At 37.5% G+C, this 27,436-nt stretch overlaps 2 protein-coding genes across 6 annotated transcripts; both read left to right on the forward strand.

The window, feature by feature from the left end:
* LOC101895594 (HEAT repeat-containing protein 5B) lies at positions 1–27,436 on the forward strand. 5 transcript variants are annotated; one of them, XM_059118317.1, is made up of 10 exons: positions 1–375; positions 17,065–17,493; positions 17,547–19,178; positions 19,243–19,516; positions 19,639–19,671; positions 19,892–20,752; positions 20,817–21,803; positions 21,865–23,818; positions 26,421–26,435; positions 26,591–27,436. In XM_059118317.1, the coding sequence occupies exons 2-10, from the start codon at positions 17,156–17,158 to the stop codon at positions 26,923–26,925; spliced, it is 6,429 nt and encodes a 2,142-aa protein (XP_058974300.1). In that variant the 5' UTR covers positions 1–375; positions 17,065–17,155; the 3' UTR covers positions 26,926–27,436. The 5 variants fall into 5 exon arrangements, with proteins under 5 accessions (XP_058974300.1, XP_058974298.1, XP_058974299.1 ...); XM_059118315.1 differs by lacking the exon at positions 1–375 and adding an exon at positions 13,154–13,739; XM_059118316.1 differs by lacking the exons at positions 1–375; positions 19,639–19,671 and adding an exon at positions 13,155–13,739.
* Positions 3,776–5,127, forward strand: LOC101895415 (uncharacterized). Its single transcript, XM_005178535.4, has one exon. It carries the CDS (start codon positions 4,134–4,136, stop codon positions 5,076–5,078), a length of 945 nt encoding a protein of 314 aa, XP_005178592.1. The 5' UTR covers positions 3,776–4,133; the 3' UTR covers positions 5,079–5,127.

Genomic DNA, 27,436 nt, shown 5'->3' on the forward strand with positions numbered 1-27,436 from the left:
GTTGTTTTGTCAGCAGCTTCGTCTTTGGTTTGTGAAACATTTGACGTGAAGAATTTGTTTGTTTAATAGAAAAACGCATTTGCATTTATTTACTTGTTGAAAATTATTGAAATTAGTGAAATATATTAAGTTTCTAAAACAGCCACATGTGAAAAGAATGAAATTCTAAAACGGGAATAACGAAAAAACTGACCTTAGACTGGGGCGTAGACAAGAAAGTCAAAGAAATCGCATTTGTTGTGTACACTCTTTTCTTTCCCCAATTTGTGTGAGTGAAATTGTGTGTTTTTCCCAATTGAAAAGCGGAAGTAAAGTATAAATTACTTTGGAATTATAAAATTGAAACTGTGAACGGGTGCAGTATTCATCAAATTGGTATGTATTTCATATAATAATAGTGGAAAATAGTTATTTATATATCCCCCCGTGTTGTGTTTTCCCTGTTTCCCCCCACCTTGTGTGATCTCACGTTTGTCACCACACATCACATATCGCTAAAAAAGCCAACTACTAAATCAACCCACTGACATACATTTGATCCACCATGCAACGTAATCACACTGAAATAATTTACAACAATCTTGTCCACCAACAAAACAAGCACTAGCAAAGCTAAACAGAAACAAGCAACACCATATTACTATATTTATCGGTGCAAACAACAGACCTTGTATATTTGAACCTGTCGGTTTGTATGTGTGTGTGTGTTTGTGTCTCTAAATTTTTCTTGGGGGGATAGTTGATGATGATCCATATTTTTTCCTTTTATAAATAGAATGTTTCAACATCATGATTGGCTTGTTTAGAAATATGATTGAAATCTAATGGCCCACATAATTGATGGTCTATGTTTGTTGCGGCCCTATTCTTGTTCGTGTGTAGTCTTGTTTGTTATTTGTTTGCTTTGCCTTATTTCTCTGTTTTGTTTTGGCCACCTTTTTGCTTTATTCTAGCCGTCTGCACCTGTATAGGTATGATGTTTGCGGTGACAATTTCCATGAAATTAATCTCCAATTTCAGTGGTCTCTCTTAAAGTGATTCAGTGTAAAAACCGCTGCGAATGAAAGACAAAATTCACCTTTTCTCATTTTATTCTTTTTGTAAATCAGATTCTTAGTTCTTGGCCGAAAAAGCACCAATACAGCTGCTTAAAACAGTTGTCTGTCTTTCTTTTCGTTGGGCATTAAATTAATGCTTTTTATATTGGGTGTTGGAAATTGACTTTGCTAAGTTCGCCACTGGAGTATGTATGGTTTTGGTATAAGTTTCAGTAACATCATAAACATTTCGAAAATGGAATGGAATAAATTGAATATAAAAAATCAAATAGTTAATAAGAAAAAACTCTCATCTAGACTCAATGCTATACCTGCCGAAGATAATCCCTGACCTTCACATAAATAGGTACCTGCCTATTATGAACAATTGATAGATAAGCAACTTCGGTAGAAAAACTGATCGCTTAGGTGCCACCTCATCATTTTATGTGGAATTAAATCGATGCATGGCATTGAGTCGCATAGCCGACGTAGGGTATACCCAGAAAAGAAAACAGGTCAAAAATCAAATGTAAAAATATTTGGGTCCGAAGCCGGCCTAGATGTTTTTATCAGGCCAGCTTAAGTCAGAAAAGTGTGGACTTCTTCGCCACACCTGTGGTTAAAAATGAGTGGTCAAGAAGCATTTTCAATACTCTTTCCAAATATGGACACCACGAAGGCGCATCCTTGACCACTTGCCCATAGTGGGCCCAAACGAATTTATCCTATGAGTGATCACGTGAAATATAAGTCGGGCCACTGTGGGATTTCCAGATGGGTTTGGTTTATCAAAATGAGTGGTCTAGAAGCATTTTTGATGTTCTTTCTAAATTTGGACACCACGAAGACGCACCCTTGACCATTTTTCCACAGTAGGCCCAAATAAATTTCTCCTATGAGTGACCATGTGAAAAATAAGTCGGGCCACTGTGGGATTTCCAGATGGGTTTGGTTCATTAAAAATAAGTGATTTAGGAGCATTTTTAAAGCTCCTTCAGAAAATAGTCACCACGAAGGTGCATCCTTAACCATTTTCTCACAGTGGGCCCAAACCAATTTCTCCTATGAGTGATCATATGATATATAAGTCGGGACACTGTGGGATTTCCAGACGGGTTTGGTTTATCAAAATAAGTGGTCTAGATGTTCTAAATCTAAATGTTCGATTTTCTTGTATATTTCACGCACATTTTAACATTTTCAAAAAATTTCTTGTACCTCATATAAAGTGAAGGTAATCCAAAATACTGGATGAGATAAAAAAACTTCAACAAAGTCAAACGCCATAATTTTTATTTTTTTTTTTTAATTTTATTGAATGAAAGCAAAAAATGTCGGATATAGCATCAAATTATAGAATATGTTTAGATTTGTTCGAATTGGTCACTTTGGCATGAATTATAGCCTTCAAACGGTCAATGAAACCGTCTAACGCTGCCAGAATGTTGCTCTGCGGTATTTTGTCCCACTCCCGGTGAAGCGCTTGCTTGAGGTGATCGACACTTTGGTATTTTTTAGTGCCAACCTTACTTTCCAAAATACTCCAGACATAATAGTCCAAAGGATTGGTATCCGGTGATTTTGGTGGCCATTGTGCGCTGGAAATGTAACGAGGAAGCTCTGAAGTTGGTTGAAGTTTTTTCATCAAGCTTTCTCATCTCACCCTGGCACGTCACAATATTTATATCATATTTATTTAGATCCGTTACGAAATGGTCAATATTGGCCCATTTCTTTGGAACCTACTCCATAGAGGATCATTAATTTGAGTATTCATAACAGAAGGCAACATATATTTAAATCATCGAACATTGACTGAGGCTATATATCTGTCGACAAAAGCGACAGACATACGAAACCGGCTTTTTGGACATACGAAATAATTTTGATTTTATTAGAAATGTTTCAAACTTGTAACTTGTTAAAAGGCTATGGTGACTCATAAAGGATTAATATATTTGAAATAATGCCCTGCCACATAATATATATCTTTTACTGGGGCTGATCTAAAATAATTATTTCGACCGGGTGTAAAGAGATGACAATATCCATTTACTCTCCATCTTAGTGTAGATGATTCTAAGAATAAAAGGCAACAACAAAAGCCAACACCTAATATTTTGAAGAGCTTGTGGTCAAGAAGCTACCAACACAGTCAAAACACTAACACAAAGCAGTAACAACAACAACAAGCAAACTATATTTTGGGACTTACCGTTTTTTTGGAAACAGTTGAGGGGAAATGTAAATAAAACAAGCGATAAAAGTGTATTCACCTTTCTTACGTCTTCCGGACTGGGGAGCATGACAACAATTTAAATCACTTCTATTCTGCATAATCATTAGAGACCTGGACGACGACGTTAGAACAAATGCCGGCTGCCGACACTTAACAAAACTAGACATCGACATTGCCACCAAAAATTTGTGTACGTTCAAGTTTCAAGAAAAGCAAAAGTTAACGAGTCATGTTTTTTTTTTGTGGAGGGCGGGCGGATGAAATTGTTTGAATGGATTTCTTTTCATGCTCACAATGGAACCCCTTTTTTATGTGGGGCTCATTTGTCATCCGTAAAGATGAGGCTTAAAAGTTCGTATCGAATGCAGTTTTACCTTTCTTTTGTGAATTTCCTTTATTCTTTTCTTCGTTTTCTTGCCCTGTGTGATTTATTCCAAGAAAGAAAGAGGTTGCTTGTCTTTTGTTGTTGTTTGGTTTTTTTTTTTGGTTGGATTCGATTATGGAAAACAAAAACACGAAATACCACCACAAAGAGCACTACCACACACAGCGGAGAGGAGGAGGAGCAGTAAGTTAGTGGCTTTGTCATAGTTTTTGGATGTAGAGTTGACGACGCTTTAAGCCAAATCTGCGTTTTAGTCAAGTTCAAGTTCTGAAGGGAAGAAGTGTTGTGTTGTCTGTCGAAATTTTCGGGCCAAAAGCGTGCGTCGTTTTTCACCAAAAAACTTACCCACACATACATACACACACAAGCCGCTTAGTATGTCATGTTGATACGCCATCAAAACGGGCCGTAGAACATCGTTGTTTTGACGGATTGAATTTATTTATAATAACCACAAATAGCTTACAAAATGTTGTGGAAAATAATATTGATATATTTTGTGACAAGCCAGAATCGACAGATTTTTGTTTATGGCGCCAATTTGTTGGATAGCTACTTGCCAGCATCTATGCAAGCTTTAGCCTACTACATTGATCACTTGCAATACGAACCGATATCGTCGACAACGGTGGAGCCACCATTTATGGCAAATGACAAGCTGAACAGATCTTCAACGACAACAACAACACCAAGACCAATTACCACCAGCAAACCGCAACCAACAACGACAGGTTGGTGGATTCCTCCAGCTTGGTGGGGCGGTGGTATTGGAGCCCTTACGACCACAGAGAAACCAACAAATCCTCCCACCCCACCACACAAACCTGCCCTTTATGCCCCCGAAACGCCCATAAAACTTAAACATGAACCCGAGGGTTATGAAATATTCTATGAAATGGCCGAAAAACCCGATGGTCTGGCAAATCTTCCGCTATCTCTGATACGCGACATAATAACCGAACCAAATCATGATGATTTTAACAATGATGTGGAGTCACTGGATAATTTTCTACGCCTATACGATGATAACTATGGACGTGCCACCATTGATGCCGATACAGCCATGGATCGTTGGTCCACCACCTCCACGGCTGGCAAGAAACGTGTACCACCCACCAAACCCTATGTGGAATTTTTATTGGTCTACGATTTGCTGAAACGTGATGCCAAATCTTCCAATCTCAGCAAATATGAGGGGTATTCCGACAATCTGCTGCAGGATCTGAATGAACTCTCCAAAATGTCCTCGGCCCGTCAATTGCACACACTATTTCAACGCATGCTCGATCGTCGTGACATACAACGCAGTGATGTGGTCTCTCGCATTCAGGGTTTGGTCAACGATCTGGGCAATCCGGATAGCCCCACTGTCAAAGCTCTACAATTTATACCAGCCATGCCATTTTTACCGTGAATTTTCTACAATTTAAGAAGTTTTTTTAAATATTATTTTAATTTTTTTTAATGGAAGTCGATTTTGTATTGTTGTAAATAAAAAACAGAAGAATCCAAGAGATTTTTATAAAAAAAACCAAGCGCCAAGAAAGTAAAATGAAAAGATGAAAAGAAGAGGATGAAAAGATAAAAGAAAGTAGTGTGCCGTGTGAGGAGAATTTTTGGAGATTATGAGAAAACATTGCTGCTTTTACATATTTGCTACCTCTTTGGCAAGCACGAAAAAAAATCATATGAATATTTATCAGTTAAAAGAGAAAAATGGCAAAAGATTTGATCTACAGAAAACGTAAACAAACCTAGTGGATGCTACATTTTGTTTATTGAAAATTATTATTTTGTTTATTTCAATATGCCAATTTCTAGAGATTTTCAGGAATTGTAAAGAAAGGAATTATATTTTAAATTGCAACATTTTTAAGGCTGTGCATCATATTGGTTGCCAAAATTTCTCTTCTGCACAATTATAGACTCCAAAAGAAACATGAATGTTTGGAGGAGAACAAACCAGATTTATTTTCAGTGCCGAAATGAAATTGAAACTTTTTTGTTCTTTAAGCATATGCAACATGAATTCCAGAAGGAAGCAAGCCTGATTTTTTTTTTTTTTTTTTTTTTTTTTTTTTTTTTTCGAACGTTCCCACGCCTCACATTCCCACCCCTGCCGACCGAGGGGGCGACTTCCCTTTACGGAGGGATCGCGTACACATCATGATCCGCATCATAATGGGAATTCAGTAGGAAATTTAAAACCAGCTACAGAATTTAATTCATCAGCTAGTTTGTCAAATAATAAAACATGTATGTTAATTGTTTAAAAATAAAATTATTCTAGATTTAATAACTTCTAAACTCATACCAAAATCTACATTACAGTACACAGAATTAAAGTCAACACACATTTTACTAAGAGGTTCGCCCATTGAATAATTCGTGCGGTGAAAATCAGTATATAATAATTGGTAGTATCTACTAGATCTAGACGGAACATTAATTCTAATAGATGAAATCAGAAAATCTGAGGGTATATTACCATTTAATATTTTTAGTACAAACATGGAGTTCAACATAATACGTCTGCTTTTAAGTGTAGGCAATCTAATTAATTTTAGCCTGCTAGCATAAGAAGGCAAAACAAAATCACTATTCCAATGTAAACCTCGTAAGGCAAATAGCAGATTCTATTTTATCTGAGTATATTGCATATTGAGGAGCCCATACAACAGAACCGTATTCCAATATAGGTCTAACAAGAGACGTAAATAACTGTTTTGTTATATATGGATCAGAAAAATCTTTGGCCCACCGTTTAACAAAACCTAAAACACCATTTGCTTTATTTACCATTGTTATTACATGGCTATTAAAATTTAATTTTGGATCCATCAAGAGGCCAAGATCAACAAATGAATCTACAGTTGATAATGAATGACCGTCAATATTATATTTTAATATCAGAGAAGAAGATCTGGAGAAGCACATATGCTTACATTTGCTTAAATTTAACTCCATACAATTTAACGTGCACCATTTAAAAAGGCTATCTAAATCGTTTTGAAGTAAACTCGCTCGTTTATCACAATTATGGGAAATGAATAATTTAACATCATCTGCGTACATTAACAATTTCGAGTAATTTATGGAATTAGGTAAATCGTTGATAAATAAAAGAAAGAGGACCGGTCCAAGGTGACTTCCTTGCGGAACACCCGATGGAACGTTAATCGTTTTGGATAGATACCCTTCAAACAAAACTAGTTGTGATCTATTTTGTAAGTAAGATGATATCCATTTGACTAAGTTTGTGTTGAAACCCATATAATTTAATTTATATATTAGGAGTTCATGGTTAACCCTATCAAAAGCTTTACTAAAATCGGTATAAATTGTATCAGTTTGTTTACGCTGAACAAATCCTTTTATTACTGTTGACGTAAATTCTATAAGATTTGTTGTAGTTGAAAGACCACTACGAAAACCATGCTGATATGGACTCAATATAGATTGAATTTTCTGTGAAATTACTGCAGTAATTAATTTTTCAAACAATTTTGGTATGGCACTTAATTTTGCAATTCCTCTATAATTTGACACATTAGTAAGACTACCAGACTTATGTAAAGGTATAATATAAGATTTTTTCCAAAAAGTAGGAAAGTGACCATATTTAAGTGAATAATTAAACAATATAGTTAACGGAAGTGCTAATGTTTCTGAACAATATTTAAGAATTATATTAGGTATGCCATCCGGTCCTGGACATTTAATCGATTTTAAACTACGCAGACTATTGGACACATCATGACGTTGTAGAAAAGGCATACAAATTTGATCAGCCTGTGATAACTTATAAGGATACGAATCTTTAATTTGGCAAGATGTACTGGAATAGGTTGTGGCAAAAAAATCTGCGAAACATTCAGCAATATCTGTGCCTGTGACAAATTCTTTATTGTTATATTTCAATACTGAGGGCTTTGAGGAAACTTTTCGTTTTAGATTAACAAAATCATAAAAAGATTTAGGATTGGATTTAACATTATTTTTAATCTTGTCTAGGTAAAGATTATACAATCGTCGAGACTCTAAAGTATATTTAGATCTAGCAACAGAGTAATTAGTATAGTCTATTGTTAAGCCTGATTTTTTATATTTACGAAAAAGCTTATTTTTAGAATTTTTTAAACTTGATAACTCAGGGGTTATCCATGGATATTTATTTGAATTTTTAACTCTAGTGGTTGGAACACATTCCAGTTTAAATCTATTTAAAATATCATAAAATTGATCAATTACATATTCTAAATCTGTATGGCTGTTACACAGGCACACAGAAGCCCAATTTATGGAGGAAATGAGAGTATTAAGTTTTCGAAAATTAGTTTTTTTGTAATTAAGGACAGTTTTAAATGAGTCGGACTGACTTTCTTCAATTACATAACTGTGAGTCATGGAGATATATAAAGTTGGATGGTATATATCTTCAGGAGTGCATATTGGAGGAATTCTGAATATATCAAAATGCTGTGTTATATTTACAAACGCCAAATCAAGAATTTTGCCATGCGAATTTTTTACACTGTTTATTTGATAAAGATTTAAGTCACACAAACTATTTACAACATCAAATGTATACTGGGTACTGTTCATTTCAGATGGCAAAGGAATCAAAGCTTCAGAATCTGGCATTGGAAGCCATTTAATGGAGGGCATATTAAAATCCCCAAGGATCAGAATGCGATCGGAATCTTTCATTTTTTCAGTAATTAAATTTATTTCTGATAAATGCTGATTATAAATGTCAAGTGAAGATGAGGGGGGAATATAAGAGCAAGTTACAAACAATTTAGATTTGCCCAATTCAATGGAAACACAAACAAATTCTATATCAAGAAAATCATTTAGATCAATTAAATTAGTGGTATATTTGGTATCAACTGCAATAAGCACGCCACCACCTTTTTTACAAACACGATCTTTTCTAAATATTTGATATTTTGAACATAATATTTCACTATTTAATATAGATGTTTTTAACCAAGTTTCGGAGAAAACCAATACATTATAATTGAAACCAATGCTATCAGTATATAAACTGGTTAATTTTGAATTAAGCCCCCTTACATTCTGATAGCAGATAGAAAATGAGTCATTTAGTTTTTTGGCACCGAGTCTGGTCTAAGAGGCAAATGAGCTAAATTATCGGATCTCTCCACAAATTCTTTAATAAATGCCCTAGCAGGCCAAAATTCTTTTAAAATCAACTGTACAAAAATATTGTCAGGCACAACGATTTTGAAAGAAGATCTACTTTCAGAAAATGCAGATCGGAGCTTAAAACATTTCAAAAAGTAATCTCCCTCAATTTTTGATTTTATATAATAGTTTATGTCATCGGCCGTTGTTTCTGGTGCAAACCTTGTTGCAAATATCATTTTCATGGCGGGGGCCATGGATAATGATCTTTGGACAGGTTGAGTTTTGCCAGTAGCAGTCTCGGGACGATCACTAGTGATAAGTGAAGGAAATGATAATTCCTGTATGTCACGAGTAGATTGTGAGGTTTTCTTAGAAACCTCACTATCAATATTCATAACATCAGGATTAATTACCCCTTTACCTATACCGCTGTTATCTACCGGAACTGGGTGTGTAATAACACTGGCATACGACTGTTCACGTCCATTCTCAGTTGTATCAGTGATATTAACTGAGACCGGTTGTGGAACAGTGTTCTCAACAGAAACTATTGCTTTGCGACTAGGCATTCCCTTAGTTGGTGCCTTTTTCGCAGCCCTTTTGCGTTTCTGTCCAGAAACTGACGGTGACGACACAAACTCATCTAACTCTTGGTATTTCTCAAACAATGTAGAGAAATTCTCAAATCGGAGTGATAATGAGGAAAAATCTTTTTTCATCGATGTCAATTCCGACTGCAAATCCTTTACAAAATTATAAAAGTCTGCAGAGAGTTTCCTGCATTGCACACAACACCAACGAACACCAACATTATTTCTAATTGTGTCTACTACTTTTGCATTAATCCTAGCACATTTTGCATGCCATTGATTAAGACAAAACCAACAGGTAACACACAATTCATCCTCAGCAACAATATTACACAATTCAAAAGGGCACGACATTTTCTTTATTTTAATTATAACTATTTCTTTTTTAATACACAAGTTCCAAATATTTTATTTAAGATTAGATCTGTAGCTGGAATTTTTGTTATTTATATTTATTCTTTTTTATTTATTTTTTTTTTTTTTTAAATGTTGGCAACTCTTTTAAGATGACAAACAAAACAAGACGATAATGTTACAACAACTAATTAGCTAATGTAACAAAAGAAAGAGGATAAAAGGAAAATGTAAAACTACACAATTTTAAAATTGATATAACTTTAAAACACAAAACAAGATTTTAAAACACTACACCAATTATCACTTTGAGTTACAAATCACTATTGAACACTTTTAAACACTTTTTTACTAGATTAATTAATTTAATAACACAATAACTATTAATTTTTTTTCAAAAGCACGGAGCACCACAATTTTTTGAACTAATCACAACAGGGTTGCCAACACACCCGTTTGTACTTTCTTTCTTAATTTTTGGCATGTAAAAAGAGTGGTAGTAGTGTCCATTTCCTCGTCCATAGTTTCCATAAAATTATATCCAAACTCCTAATATTTTGCAAAATCATAAATCTCATATAAAGCTTATGACGTTCCATGTTAACTTCGTAAGCCTTAATGTGTGATTTTTGATTTCAATTTTTTTAGAAGTATCTTTATACCGAGCTTTATATTGACATCTAAATATTTAAAAGAGTAGTGAAATAACTGGCTGGCTAAGAATCAACGTCCAGATGAAACGGCTGAAGCCAGAATCTTGACATTTTGTACGAGGGTCAATGGTGCGTAGGAGTGTTATAAGGCTGGGTTTTTAGAAATTCCTATTAAAAGGTTTCGGAAAGCACTAATTGTTGGAAATTCGAACTCTTAAGGTTAGGAAAAGTTCCAAAATGGTTCTAAACTTCTAAAATGATACCATTTGGTATTATGTGAATGGATAGGATAATCAAGGTTGGATGCATGCTACAACAATAAAGATAAACTAATTTGCTAAATATAATACGAGAACCCTTTTCTGGCTCGATCTTGTCATTTGTATGCCCTCAGCCATATGGCTAGATAGGGTACATATCATTTGATAAGGCCAAAACGTGTCTCATCGAAATAATGGTTATATAGGTCTCTTTGGACCAAATCCGTTTCAGGACATTTGGAGTCGATCTAGCGATCTAGATGCACCATAACTCTCGAAAGGAGTATCCGATTTGGTCCAAACTTGGTACATCGTAATATTTTTGTCAAACTGAGATCGACTTCGGAGATGGGCAATATCGGTCCATTCCTTCTAGTACCTCCCCCACAAAGTGCCAACATTTTCATAGAAAATAATTTACTGCACAGAAAGAGAAACGATAATACGATATAGGTCTCTTTGGGCCAAATCCGTTTCAGGACATTTGGAGTCGATCTAGATGCACAATAACTCTCAAATGGAGTATTCGATTTGAATCAAACTTGGTACATCGTAATATTATTGACAAAATTATATCGAGTTCGGAGATAGGCAATATCGGTCCAATCCTTCTGGTACCTCTCACACAAAATGTCAATATTTTCAAAGAAAATAATTTACTGCACAGAAAAAGACGCTATAATCCTATTGTGTTCCAACTTTGGAAATTCTGATATTTGCGTCAGTTCTAGGTCAGGTGCGAAAATGGACATTATTGGTGCACTCCATCAAGTACCTCCCCTGCAAAGGGTCAAAATGTTGAATAATTACAACTCTTATAAAATGTGATGTAAGATTCCGATTGTCTTTCATACATCCCTATATTTTTATTAACCTAAGGTCTGGTGATAGAATGATATATATCAGTCTACTCCTTCTGGTAACTCCCCTACAAAAGGTGGAAATTTTCAAAAATAAATTTTTTGCTCCAACTTTGCAAATCCTAATATTTGCCTTAGTTCTCGGTCAGGTGCAAAAATGGATAACATCGGTCCACTCCATCAAGTGTTTCCCCGACAAAGGTTCAAAATTTTGAATAATTATAACTATTATAAAATGTGATATAGAAATCCGATTGTCTTTAAATTTCACACATCCCAATATTTTAATAAACTCAATATTTTGAGTTAAGGTAAAATATGTCGGTCCGCGGTCATCCCCCATAAAGGTTCAAAATTTTGAATATCGCTAAACTAACATCGGATTATATTCAGACTTGGCACCTCTCAATATTTCAATTACCACAAGATCTTATATAAAGATGGAAGTGATCGGACATTTTCTTCTGGTACCTCTCCCACATAGGGTTCAATTTTTTTGAAAAACAAAACGCTCAAAGGGATCGGAATTAGAATCCAACTCTTTTCAAATTTCACACATCCTAATATTTTTGCTAACGCAAGATCTGTTGTGAAGATGATATATATCTGCGAACTGGTACCTCACACTCAAAGGGTTACAATTTTCAATTCTTTTATCTGTCAAAACTTCGACGAATTGTTTTTGGTTGTATTTCCGACAGTCATGGCCCATAATGGATTTTTATTCTAAAAAGTAAAATGTGTAAGATACACTATTAACCAGATTTTAATTCGAAAACGTTGAAACTTCGACTAATGAACCCCGGGACAGGCGTTGATTTAATTGGAAAGTAGATGAAATGCAGCCGCCCATCACATGGTCCTATTCACATGATGAAATTGTTACTTATTAGGATCACAATTCACATGCTAGGATTGCGATTGTTATGTCTTCAATTCAGGTCGAATGTTAATTCAGATGGTTGTACATATCCAGAAATTTGTTGGGCTAGGGCCTGTCGCATTTGCCAGTCCAACCGGGTCTCTCTCGCTGCTCTAAATCGGGAATGGTATCTGAGGACATAATTGACACTGCAAAATTCTTCTACCTAAGCCAAATGCTATTGATGCCTCTCTAATTGACTTGTTGATCTAGGGGCTCGCCTTTATATCTTCAGATCTTGTCTCGTCAATTACTTCGAAATGAAATCATCTGTACATCTTTCAAGCAGATCTTCTCCCGTCAACTACTTCGAAATGGAATCATCTGTACCATTTTCAAAAAGTAAACATAAATTGCATTTCAATATTTATTTAAAAGTAAATGTTAGCTTGTGGTGTTTCCATTTTTTTTTGCAATGACATTAAAAATGTTGGAAAACACACCCTGACTATTGCCCTCTCTCCCCCTTGTGTGTGTGTGTATTTTACCCCTTGCAACAACCCCTGTTGTTGCTGCTATCATCCCAATAGCGGACAATTTTTAACGAGAATAAATGAATGAAATGTGTTTACTGTTGCCAGTGAGTGAGTGGGCACCACCGGCACCATCACACATGTGATGACTTTGTTTGTCTGCTGTATTATTTGCGCTAGCCCATAAGCGTTCTCTGTACAATTTCTTAAGCAAAAAGCTAGAACAGTGACGATACGCCTTACCCCGAGTGAACATTGAAACGGCAGCGGTGACTAGTAAACAAAAATGTTTGAGTGGCTAATAAAATAATTTTTTTGAAGAACAAAAATTAAGTCAGCATTTAATTATTTCAAAGTTTTAGCAATAGAAAAAAGTTGAAATTTCATGGTGTCGCATACAAGGGTCTTAAGTGGAAGAAGACGTCGGAAAGAAATACATTCATGTCTTTGAACTTGAAAATAGCCTATATTGATTTCCATGTTTTTTTGTGGCAGCGGAAAAAAGGCCAAACAAAGAAAATAATATTTCGAAACAAAAAAAGAATAAGTGCGGAAAAATATAACAATAGTGAGTGATTTTGAATGAAAACGTTCGGTTTACATTCCATGGAAAACGGCTTGAGTGTAGCAACCTTGAACTACTACTAGTGGTCCTAACCAAAATTCCCAAACGCCGCCGCCGCCAGCTACCCAGTCAAGTCATATTAGCAAATTCTGGTTAACCAAATATGTGCAATGGCAAATTTGGTAGAAACAAATGTTGTTCGCACACCTCACTTTTTGCATAAAGTCTTCAATGAGGCTAGAAGGTAGGTATCAAACAACAACAACAACAGTGGACATGTGTGTTCATCCATAAATATATACATGACAATCGTAAAGGAGTATGGAATTCCAAATAAGATTGCACTTTCACAACATTTTCTGAGTTTTCTTTTATTTTCGAAAGAAAAAAGATTCCACTTCAAAGGGAAAAAAGAACCAACCATCAACTTGAAAACAAAGAAGAAATATGGGTTTATTTGTTGGGTGTTGTTCCACAAAAAACCTGTTGATCGTCCCTTGCAATATACATACACTTGTATAACGTTGGAAATGAAACGTAAAACGTCTTCTCCTTTTTTGGTGGAATTTTAAGTGCCAAACTTACGTTATATTGGAGAATACATTAACGTTTGGCACAAATTTTGTGCTCTGAATAATTGAATGCATGCGTCATGTTCATCGCTGTTCGATACTCACATCTATAGGCAATTGAACAAAAGCATTTCAAAAAAATATACAAAAAACAACAAATGACTCAAATCAAGCCTTTGGAACTTTAAAACAAGTAAAAACGAAGTAAGTTCGGCCGGGTCGAACTCTGAGTACCCTCCATCATTTGGAAAGAATTTGGAAATTAAAAAAATATGTTGAAAAATACTTTTAAAAATCATAAAAATACCGAATATAGGGGTCTATGCAAAGACGTGGACCTGCATAGGCAAGTTCTGTCATAGGCCATTATAATATTCAAATGCGAAACGTTTAACAATTCCGGTGAATAATGTCGCTAAAATCATCAAAATACCGAATATCGGGAGGTATCGTTATATGGGGGATATACAAACAACTGGACCAGCATAGACAATTTTCCGGCAAAGGCCACAGTACCCGTTACGAACTACAAATACGAAGTTTGGAACAAGTCCGGTGAATAATGTCACTAAAATCATCATCAAAATACCGAATATAAGGAGGTAACGTTTTATGGGGGCTATACAAACGCCTGGACCTGCATAGGCAATTTTCGGGTATAGACTGTAGTGCCCATTACGAATTTCAAATACCAAATTTGGAATAATTCCGGTGAATACTGTCGCTAAAATCATCAAAATATCGAATATGAGGGCTACACGAACACCTGGACCAGCATAGGCAATTTTCCGACACAGGCTGTAGTACCCGTTACGAACTACAAATACGAAATTTGGAACAATTCTGGTGAATACTATATCAAAAATTATCAAAATACCGAATATCGGGAGTTACCGTTATATGGGCGCTATACGAAGACGTGGACCTGCACAAACAATTTTCTGTCTTAGGCTGTAGTATCCATTCCGAACTTTAAATACCATATTTGAAACAATTCCAGTGAATAATGTCGCTAAAATCATGAAAATACCGAATATAGGGAGGTACCGTACCAAAACGTGGACCTATATGGGTCATTTTCAATATCAAAAGTCCTGCAGAGCATACATACATCTGAGTAAAATTTTATCAACCTACTTCAATTCGTTCGGAATCTAGAGTGATTTCCTCAGACGGGTGGATGAACGGACGGGCAGACAGACACCCTACAAACGGCATAACAAACTCAATATTCTCTCTATACTATGGTGGAGGGTATAAAAAGGTTAATCGGGGAATCTGTCATCCAAAAATGGGATTTCACAATTGATTGGGCATACAAGATACTCACGGAGTAACGAGTTTAGAGACCGTCCTGATCAAGTACTTCCTATGGCTGTCTTAGTTTGAAACCACTGTAGTGAAATGATCAAGGATGCAATTTTGTGGTTTCCTTTTTTTGGAGAGAGCTTCGAAAATGCTTATTGTGCGTAGCAAATCCATCTGGAAATCTCCCATTGGTTAGACTTACATTGCATATGGTCACTCTAAGGAGAAATTGGTCTGATCCCACTTTGGGAAAATGACCAAAGATACAACTGTATGGTGTCCATTTTTGGGAAGTGCATTGAAAATACATCCTGAGAATGTATTTTGACCAAGCGAACCCATTAAGAATCTCACATTGGCCAGACATAAATTTCATATGGTCCCTCTTAGGAGAAATTGGTTTGGGCCCATTGTGGAGAAATAGTCAAGGTTGTGTCCATATTTGGAAAGAGCATCGAAAATACCTCTAGACCACTTATTTTGACAAAGCAGACCATTGGGAAATGTTACAGTGGCCAGACTTATATTTTTATGGTCACTCTTAGGAGAATTTGGTTTGAGCCCACTGTGGAGAATTATTCAGGTGTGAAACTTTTGTCGTGTCCATATTTGGAATGAGCATCCAAAATACCTTTTATACCACTTATTTTGACAAAGCAAACCCATCGGAGAATCTCAGAGTGATCAGACTAAAAATTAATTTGCTCAGTCCAGGGAGAAATTCTTTTGGGCCCACTGTGGGGAAGTAGTCAAGGATTTAACTTTGTGGTGTCAATTTTTGGAAAGTTGTCTACTTTAAAAACTATCAAGTACCACCTCGATGCTAAACCCAGAGTCCAAAGTCCAATGTTCGCAACGCAAAATGCCATGAGGTAACTGAAGCATAATATACAGCTAACTACCCAATGAGGTCTTAAGGTCATTGAATTTGGAAAAAAAATGTTCTTTAAAACCTCATGATTATGGCTCGGAGGGTTTTAGCAAAAAAAAAAAATATTCTTTAAAAATCCACAACTGAAAAATTCAGAGAGTTCATAAAAAAATAATCTTTGGAAATTCACGATTAGGCAAAGGAAGGAAGTTTCTTGGCAAAAAAGTACTGTAAAAAGTCCATAATTACAGTCGAGACCTTCTTGTAATACTCTTAATTAAATCTTGAGGTATTGAATTATACCTCGGAGGGTTTTAAAACAAAATATTGTTTAAACATCCACCACTGAAAAATTGAGAGAGTTCTTATTTTATCGAAAAATCCACGATTAAATTAAAGAAGGTTCTTGACTAAAAAAGTACAGTAAAAAGTTCACGATTATAGCAAAAAATGTTTTCCAAATACTCTCAGAAAATTTAAGACCAGCAAGTGCCCGCTACTTCGTCTGCGAAAAGTCCACCTACAAATTTCGGATCCGTTCAAATTCCCCACACCCTAATGTGCGATGTCACACTTTTTAATTGGCCACACTTAATCATAATATTTATATTATATTTCGCATCACGTCATATTTCGAGATGACCATTCTTTTCGCCATAGCCATTCGATCATGAAAACATCAACAAAATTTGTTCCTCCTCACAGACGCACGCACACACATGCCCATGGGGGATTAGTAATCAAGAACTTTGTTCTTTATGTTTATGAATTGAAAAAATAATTTAATGTAAATTGTTCTCCCTTTCGCCCTTTTATAGATCACTCACACGCTTCGACACGGTCGATCGCCAACAAAACTCGCGGGGTCGTTCTTCTGACGTTGCCTCTGCTAGGCACATCAATGACAGTATGGAACTCGCACACAGCTTATGCCTAAATGAAGATGCTCTCAAACAATTGCCCGAGCCAAAGCGTTCGGTTTTCATATTCGAATGGCTAAGCTATTTGGAAAAGACCCTCTTGACCATAGATCGCAATGAGATTAAGACAAATCAAAAGAAATTGGTGCAACAATTGACGGCACAAATCAATGGCTCACCGGGGCCGCCAACACGCAAGCTACTGGCCAGTTGTTTGGCTACACTGTTTTCCGTGGGAGATACATTCCTTTTGTTCGATACGGCCAATGCCTGCAATGATATACTCAAGAACAAGGATGATTCACCAAGTTATTTGCCCACCAAATTGTAAGTAGAACCTATAACCTATGTTCTGATCCTCACCCTTTTTTTCTTCACAGAGCTGCAATCTGTGTTTTGGGCTCCATGTACGAGAAGTTGGGACGCATGATGGGCCGCTCCTATGAAGAAACGGTCAACCTGCTCTTACGCACCCTGCGCAATGCCGAGTCCCAGGCCCGTATTGAAATTATGATCACCCTGGAAAAGGTTTGTGCCGGCATGGGCACGGCAATTGCCAATGTCCACAAAGACATCTACAAGGCCACCAAACATTGTCTAACGGATCGTGTTATGGCAGTTCGTGTAGCAGCTTCCAGATGTATTCTGGAAATGATACAACATGCTCCATTCCTTTATCAAACCGAGTTGGAAAGTCTACCAGCTTTGTGTTTCCGTTCATTTGATGGCAGTAATTATGAAGTACGTTGTGCCGTGGCCAAGCTATTGGGTACGCTGTTGGCCTTTACCCAACAACAACAGAATGAGGCAAATAGCAAAAAGCTTTCGGTACAAACAAGTTCACAATCAAAGGCTGCCGCACGCACCGTTTCTCTTGATGAAACTTTGAATATCTTGATGTCGGGATTCCTTAGAGGTGGCGGATCGTTCCTTAAGGGTACCGGGGAAATCATCAAAGGTAGTTCCAGTGTAAATCGTGAAATTCGTGTGGGTGTAACCCATGCCTATGTGGTGTTTGTGGAATACATGGGCAGTGTGTGGCTGGAGCGTAACCTCACCGTATTCCTTTCACACATACTCGATCTGGTGGCCAATCCAAAGGCAGCCTCTTCGCATGTGGATGCAGTGTATTCCAGGAAATGTATTAATTTCATTTTACGTTCGGTGCTTGGCAAAATGTTGGGCGAAAAAGCCCAAACCTCAGCCTGCAAGGAGCTGGTCTACATGATTGCCAAACAAATGAATTCCATTGATTTTAACCCCGAGAACGCGAAAGATTCCAATCAGGAGACCCTGTTCAGTCAACACTTTTTGGTATGTGCTCTACAGGAATTGGGTTCTTTGGTTTTGGGTTTGGGTACCACGGCTCAAAATCTATTGGCAGATCAGACGCTGAATGCCATAGATACCACCTGTGCCGTGTTGGTACATCCCAGTGCTGCAGCGAGATTGGCATCGGCCTGGTGTTTACGTTGTTTCTGTGTGGCTGTGCCGAGTATGATAACCCCGCTGATAGATCGTTTTGTGGATGCATTGGAACAAATGCGTTCATCACCCGAGGCCATTGCTGGATATAGCAGTGCCTTGGCAGCCATTTTGGGTAGTGTACGTTATTCTCCGTTGGGTATACCACACACCAAGGGCAAAGTGGTATTTAATGCTGCAGAGGAGTTGTTACGTTCGGCCTCACAAAACAGCCGTTTGTCGTTGAATCGAACCCAAGCTGGGTGGTTGTTGATTGGAGCAATTATGACATTGGGTTCTCCCGTGGTAAAAGGTTTATTACCTCGCTTGCTGCTGTTGTGGCGTCATTCCTTCCCCCGTTCCAACAAAGAACTGGAATCGGAGAAGGCTCGCGGTGACTCATTTACATGGCAAGTAACATTGGAAGGACGGGCCGGTGCTTTGTCGGTAATGCATAGCTTTTTGGTCAACTGTCCGGATTTGATTACCGAGGACATAACCAAACGTCTGATGACACCCATTGAAAGTGCTCTGGCCATGTTGGTGAAGTGAGTATTTGAGGTATTGAATTCTGGAAATAGTATCAAATTAAAACCTTAATTTCTTTTTCAGTTTATCTTCAGTATTAAAAAGCTATGGCACCCAGCTAAAGGCCCCAGCTGCAATGGTGCGTTTGCGTTTGTATGAAACCCTATCTCAATTGCCGGCCAATGCAATGGAGTCTTCGTATACCCATTTGTTGCGCATGTTGATCTCGGAATTCACTTTGGCCGAGAATCCGGCAAATACCACAAATTCCCAACTAAGAAATCTGTGTCACGCCGAAGACTCTGTGATTTTGGGTACATGGTTACAGGAAACGGATCATCGCATTATTGAAGATCAGGTATTTGAAATAAATCGAATTTATTTTTGCAGGAAAAAACTCCTCTTTAGAATTAATTAATTAATTCTTAAATATTAATAACAAATAATAATTTTTACAATTCTAACCGAATGAAATGAAAGATGGAACCGAATCGTAGATGGGATGGCGATCATGTAAGTTGTTTTGCTACTGTTGCTGGTTCGATTACTTTTCCACGCTTTTTGTTGAGTCTTTCTTTGAGTTTTGTCTACAATCTAACGATTTTTGTTATTCTTCATTTTCATTTGGTTTTCTTCTGTTTCTGGCTGCGTTTAATTTTATTGAAACTTATTGCAAAGTTTATAAATAAAATCATTAAATTTATAATGTTTCACTTTTTCCAATTGTTTCTAGCTCCAGCCGAATAGTGCTGCCGGTTCTGGGGCCTTGGAACACGATCCATGTTGTTTGTATCGGGCCACAGTCAGCCATACCTCGTCTACCACAAATGGAGCCTATGGCTATAAGGCTGACCAATGCCCTGGACCTCTACCCTTGGGAGTGGCCATAATTGATATGTCCATCGCTTTGTTTGGTTTGATATTTCCCAAAGTTGCAAACAAACATCGCCTACAGATGTTGGATCATTTTGCCGAATGCATTAAACAGGCCAAGAGTAGCCGCCAGGAGGCGGTACAAATGAATATTTACACAGCTTTGTTGTGTGGCCTTAAGGTATTGACAGACAGCAAATCCGGCATTGGCCAGGAGGATGTACGCAAAAGCTTTACCAATCTGGTGACATCTGGCCTCATCAGTTCGAATTCCATGTTACGTTGTGCTTCAGCTGAGGCCTTGGGTCGTTTGGCCCAAGTGGTGGGAGAGTCTCGTTTTACAGCTGAGCTAGCGCAAATTTCCTTTGATAAACTGAAATCAGCTCGGGATGTGGTGACACGTACCGGCCATTCGCTGTCATTGGGTTGTTTGCATCGTTATGTTGGTGGCATGGGTTCATCACAACATTTGAATACCAGTGTCTCGATATTATTGGCCTTGGCCCAGGATATATCTTCGCCGGTGGTACAGCTATGGGCTTTGCATGCCTTGGCTTTGATAGCAGATTCTGGAGGTCCCATGTTCCGCAGCTATGTGGAGGGTACCTTGACATTGTGTCTGAAATTGCTACTCAATGTACCGCAATCCTATGTGGATGTACATCAATGCATTGGCAGGGTATTGAATGCTCTGATAACCACCATGGGTCCGGAGTTACAGGTAAATATGAAGTATGCCTCCCTTTAAAGAAAGTATTTTATAAATCCTTTTTTCTTTTCTCCAGGGTAATGCCCCCGCCATTGTGAAAATGCGACGATCATTCCTCTGCGCTGCCTCGGTAATGCACAATCACAGCGATCCCTTGGTCCAGGCTGAAGCAACTGGTTGTATACAACAAGTCCATCTCTTCGCGCCGGGAAGCATACACCTACCCTCTCTGGTACCCACCCTGGTACGCAATCTCTGTTCCAATTATTTGACACAACGTAAAGCAGCCATCTCCTGCTTAAGACAATTGGCCCATCGTGAAGCCAAAGAAGTTTGTGATTTGGCATTATCCATTAAACCGGATGATTGTCCAAAACTAGTCATTACCGAATTTGGTCTTCCTGGTATTATCTTTGCCATGTTGGATTCAGAGACAGATATTGAAATGTTAAAGAACATACACGACACACTCACATCGATGCTTCAGCTAATGGCTGCCGAAAATCTCAGCTCATGGCTTAGTTTGTGTAAAAATGTACTAACGGTGGCTGTGGAAAATTCCCCACTACCCGATGATATAGCATTGTCTTCCAAGGCTGATGGTAATGCGAAATCAGCTAGCACGGCTACAGCAAGTGGTGGGAATAATGCCGCCGCCAATAAAGATGCAGATGATGATGACGATGAGGATGATGCTGATGATGTCACCGAATATCATGCTTCAGATAATTCCTCGTCCCATCCGGCAGTACAGCCGCGTTGGACAACACGTGTTTTTGCCGCCCAATCTGTGCGTAAAATTATGTCAGCCTGTGAGTCGGATTCACCCATACATTTTGATTTGTTGCAAGCCAAGGAAATGCAAATGACCAAATCGAGTGGTGACTATTTGATACTCCATCTGTCGGAGTTGATTCGTATGTCGTTTATAGCAGCCACTTCGGATTCGGATCAGTTGCGTCTGGAGGGTTTGAGAACGTTGCAGGAAATTATTGATCGTTTTGCCAATGTACCGGAGCCGGAATTCCCGGGACATTTGTTATTGGAACAATTCCAAGCACAGGTATGAAAATAAGACAAACAAAATAAAATTTTTCTCTAATTCATTTTAATTTCACTTCCAGGTTGGAGCTGCTTTGCGACCAGCATTTGCCCCCGATACTCCATCTCATGTTACAGCAGCTGCCTGTGAAGTTTGCTCGGCTTGGATTGGTTCTGGAGTTGCCCGGGATCTCAATGATCTGAGAAGAGTTCATCAGCTATTGGTATCTTCTCTAAACAAATTGCACACCAAAACCAACAGTACCCAGTTGTTTAATGAATCAATGACAACTTTGGAAAAACTGAGTATTCTAAAAGCCTGGGCTGAGGTCTACATTGTTGCCATGATTGCCAATGGCTCATCCCCGGCTGCAATGCTACAAAAGCAATTAACCGTTTCCAATGTTATACCCACATTGACCATTGATGATGAAGATGCCAATGGCTTCGACAAGAACTGTGAAAGTTTGTTATCGCTGGTTAAACCGGAATTGGATAACCTATCCACCCACTGGCTGGCAGCCATGAAAGATCATGCATTACTCTTATTGCCACCTGAATTCCAAAGTCAATTACCACATGATGGTGGAGCATTTTATACCCCCGATACGATTAACTCTTCAAAACCTCATTATTTGGCATCTTGGCCACCGATATTGTATGCTGCCTCCCTATGGCTCAAAGATGAAGGATTCCAATTGCATTTAGAAACAAATACCCAAAATTCCACTGAAACCGACAACTCTGACAGCTCTTCATATGAGGCGAATAATAACATATCCCACGGCTCCCTATCGGCTGATCGTTTTCACATGATTTTTGGAATTTGCATGGAGGCGCTGTGCAGTGCTCGAACATCGGAGAAACCAAAGAATGTCATTAGCTGTTTGCAATCAATGTATACCATATTCGATTCCAAATGGGCTCGCCGGCAATTGGTCAAGGACAAAGTTTTGACCATTGAATTGTGCAATGTTCTACACAGGCAAATACTAACCAGTGATGATTTGTTTGTCCAGCTGCTGTGTATTGAAATACTTAAACAGTCGGTGAGGGCTTCCAAAGAACAGTTGGATGAACGTAGAGATGAATTTTTGGAGCAGAATAAAAACAATGAAAATACCGACAATATTTCGCTGCAAGAACAAATCGATCAAATGGGTGAAGGTGGTGCATCGGGAGAAATTACACCAGGCTCTTCGCACATATATGCTGTATTGGAAGTGTGTTTGTGTTTATTTGTACGGCAAATACCCACCATGAATCCTGGAGCAGCAAACACCGTACAATTTCGTCAAGATTTAATTGCCAAGACCGCTTTAAGTTCACAATCCTTCTTCAACAAATTGGCTGAAGATAATGGACGTTTGGTGGCAAGTGCATTGGAATGTGTGGGAGAACTCACACAACTTTGTTCGCCCAAAGGAGCGTTGGCCATACTGCCCACCATATTGTACATGACCACATCGATTATTAAAGAAATTGCCAATAAATCGGTAATAGATTCAACAATTTTAGCCAATACTGTGGCCATACAAGCAGCCCTTCAAACCTTGGAAGCCATATGCAAAGATAAATGGTCGAGTCATTCCACCGTGGCCAGTGAATGGCAAGAATTGTTACAAAGTTCTTTGGCCACAATTGTGGATTTGACAAAAACCGCTGGCGGCGACAATGATGATCGTAAAATGGACGAGGTGACCATGCTAAGGGCAATTGCTGTCTTTATACTCCACACCCCAGCGACAGTGGTGTCGACACCCTCATTACAATATCCCTGCATTAATCATTTCCGCCAGTATTTACAATCGGATAATATGTCGGTAAAATTAAAATGCATACAATCGGCACGTTTGATATTTTCCGAATCGGAATTGAAAGTTTCCACACCGTATATACACGCTTTGGCGCCACGCATCATTGAAGGTCTTTACGTGGAGACAGCCAAACAGCCACGCACAGAAATGGAACTACAAATCATATTGGAAAGTATAATCACCGTGGAAGCTCTCATACAATTGGCCGAACCACAAAATCGTAAGTACATATAATGAAGTTTGGAAGTTGCTACGTAGAGTTTTGTTGTGAAAATTCTCAGTAGTTAGAATGACAAAAAAATATCATTGTTGCGCTGAAAGTTGAAATTTTTTCAAAATATTCTAGTTTTAAAGAAAAAAAGGAGGAGGGAATGAAGTTGCCGACAATTGTGAGAAAAATCTATATTTTAAGAAAAAAAGTAATTTGATTTTGAGTTTAAATAACCTCGATATAGAATATAAATTAATTGAAGAGGTTTGATGTAGGCTATACAAAGATTTTATAGGTCCCACAAAGAAAAGAAGAAAAAAGATGGAAGACCTTAAGTACCCCTTTAGAGGCGATCAGAAAGAAATTTTAATAGCCGATCTAAGATTTTATAGACCAACAAACGGTGGTTACAGACTATAACAGGATTTTTAAATGGGGGAAGGAAAAAGGTATTCCATGGATGACCATAGTAAGGAGAAAAGAGGCCGGTATTTAAAGGATGATTTTATAGGAGATTAGCGAAAAATCTTTGCAGGCAAACTGAAGTGAGGCGAAAGGAAGTAAAAAAGAACAGAAACAAGTCCTTACAAATTTATAGAATATTGGTTTAGCTTACGAACACAAAGATGTCTAAAAGACCGAGCAATCCATTTCCGCAAACCAACAAAAATTGGAGTCTAATTAGATAAGCAAAACACAGTCTAAATAGAAGATAGAAGCGAATATAAATGGAGGTGCTTAAGAAAGTCTTAATAGACGAGCAGAAGGGAGACTAAATAGAAGAGGTGAAGGGACACTAAATAGACGAGCTCAAGGGAGTCTAATAGATGAGCAGAACGGAGTCTAAATAGACGAGCAGAACGGAGTCTAAACAGGTGAGCCGAAGTGAGTTTAAGTAGACCAGCAGAGGGGAAACTAAATAGACGAGGCGAAGGAATTCTAAATAGACTAGGCGAAGGAATTCTTAATAGAAGAGGCGAAGGCAGCCTAAATGAACGGTAGAAGGAAGCCTGTGGGGACACACAGAAGAGAGTCTATGTGGACGTCTTTATAGACAGAAGGGAGTCCAATAGACCAATAATAGACTAACAGAAGAGGGTATATATGGACGAATAAAAATTTGTCTATATAGGCGAACAGAGGAGGGTCCAATGGACTGACAGAAGAAAATCTAGAAGCGAGCGATTAGTGGAACAGAAGGGAGTCTAGTAGACCAATAATGGACTAACAGAAGAAGGTCTATATGGACGAATAAGAAGTTGGCTATATAGACGAGCAGAAGGAAGTCTAATTGACAGACAGAAGAAGATCGAGAAGAGAGCTAATAGTGGAACAGAAGGCGGTCTATATGAACCAACAGATAGTTTTCTGAACAGAATGCTGTCTAATAGACCAATAATAGACTAGCAGAAGAGGGTCTATATGGAAGAATAAAAAGTTGTCTATAAAGACGAGCAGGGATCTAATGGACTAACAGAAGGAGATCTAGAAGAGAGCAAATAGTGAAGCAGAAGGGAGTCTAATAGACCAATAATAGACTAAGAGAAGAAGGTCTCTATGGACAAATTAAAAATTGTCTATAAAGACGAGCAGAAGGAAGTCTAATGGCTAACAGAAGAAGATCTAGAAGAGAGCTTATAGTGGAACAGCAGAGAGTCTGTATGGACGAACAGATAGTTGTATTTATAGACAAATAGAAGGGAGTCTAATAGACCAATAACTGACTAACAGAAGAGGGTCTATATGGACGAATGAAAATTTGTCAAGAAAGACTAACAGAAGGGAGTCAAATAGACTAAAAGGAGAAGGAGAAGAATGAAGTCTATAAAACGAACATTAAGGAGTATGAACAGACGAGTGCGCGTGGGGACTATTTATTATTCCCAATCGTGAATCACTTTAAAACAAAATTCGGAGACTAAATTATCCCCCGACAACAACATATTTTCAGTGGAGAGTGTAGGAGCTATCCCAAGCTTAATTATTACGGGATGTGTGTGAGGTACTATTTATTGTTCCTAATCGTGAATATCTTTAAAACAAGATTCGGAGACCGAATTACCCTCGGCAACAATGAATTTTTAATGGAGAGTGTAGGGACTATCCAAAGCTTAATTATGACGGGATGTGTGTGGGAGGACTATTTATTATTCATAATCGTGAACCTATTTAAAACTAAATTCGGGGACCAAATTACGCCTGAATTTTCACTGAAAGGTATGGAAAGTATACCAAGCTAAATAATGGTGGTTCCAGAAGAATATGGGGACTAGATTGTTAACTAAAATAATCAAGACTTCAGTCTAAGCTATGTCCTCGCATTTCATTCCCTCCTCGCCAACAAAAAAAAATCTGCTACAAATCTGGCTTAATTCGTTAAAAACAAAAACAAAATAATTTCAAAATATATAACATCATTTGTATTTTCTTTCTTGTTTGTCTTTATTTTCTTCTTGCGCATCATGCAAAACCAAAAAAAAACAACAAAAAATCATAAAAATGTTCTGTCTATATAATATCATCTCTGTTTCCTAACCAAAAAAAAAAAACATTCGTCCTTTTACATTTCAAACTCTTTCGAACAAAAAAAATATATACCCATAAAACATAGGAAATCTTATGCAAGGTAAATTTACTTATATTTCTAAATCATCTCATAATCCATGTGCATTAAAATCAATTTCAATATTTTTGTGAATGAATTTTCGTGTTGAAAAAAAAATACAAATTTCTAATTTAAAAAAATATATGACCTACAAATCTTTTGAATTTCTCTTAAAGGTATACAAATGTTAACTCTGTTGGTGCCGGTGCTAATCAACTACTTGGCCGAGCCTTCGAAACTGCGCAACTTACCCAAATATCAACGTCAATTACATGAACAATCTTTGCAATGGCTAATGAAGATTGGTCCCAAATATCCCCAGGAATTTAAATCGCTAATGAGTCAATCGCCGGAATTGCGACAAAAACTGGAGGCGGCTGTGCGTTGCCAGCAGCAAACGGCTGCCATTGCAAATCGTGTACAACAGCAAACAACCCAGGCCCGCAGTGGCCTGGAGAAACAACAGAAACCTACCATAAAACTGAAAACCGATTTTAGCAATTTTCAGTAGAGCAGGAGCAACACAAAAGGTCACAATTTAATAGGCTCTAATACTTCCCTTTCCCCAAATCCCCGCCCTAACCTATTTGGTTTTTCTTCGGAAAAAGAAATAAAAATTGATACCCGCCGCAAAATAACTATGCAAGGCAAAGTAATGATGTTGGCATTATATTTTTTAAGTAACACCCACCCCCCTCCTCCCCCTGTCTACATATATTTTTTTAGATCTTAATATTAACATAAAGAAGAACACAATTCATATATAAACACAACACACAACATACATACCTTTCATCATTATATATCTGATATATTTATTATTAATGTTGTTGATGCTTCAAATAACAACCCCGCTATGTAATTGTCTTCAGACAAAGTCGGAAAAAATAAAAGAAATTAAAATGATAATACATCCTAACAACCTATCACTAAATACTCCTGTGAAATGATATGGTATTTAGTTTTTAAACATTTGACACAATATTATCAAAAGTACTGTATCTCATTGTTGTTATGTTAAA

This window comes from Musca domestica, unplaced genomic scaffold (assembly GCF_030504385.1).
Source record: "Musca domestica strain aabys unplaced genomic scaffold, Musca_domestica.polishedcontigs.V.1.1 12, whole genome shotgun sequence".
NCBI lineage: Eukaryota > Metazoa > Arthropoda > Insecta > Diptera > Muscidae > Musca > Musca domestica.

What these genes read in the sequence shown, in the direction of transcription:
- LOC101895594 (XM_059118315.1), top strand. Translation starts at nt 13,666, where the DNA reads ATGGCAAATTTGGTAGAAACAAATGTTGTTCGCACACCTCACTTTTTG. An exon ending in GTCTTCAATGAGGCTAGAAG is followed by an intron (nt 13,740 to 17,064) that starts GTAGGTATCAAA and finishes GCCCTTTTATAG; the next exon opens with ATCACTCACACGCTTCGACA. An exon ending in AGTTATTTGCCCACCAAATT is followed by an intron (nt 17,494 to 17,546) that starts GTAAGTAGAACC and finishes TTTTCTTCACAG; the next exon opens with AGCTGCAATCTGTGTTTTGG.
- LOC101895415 (XM_005178535.4), top strand. Translation starts at nt 4,134, where the DNA reads ATGTTGTGGAAAATAATATTGATATATTTTGTGACAAGCCAGAATCGA.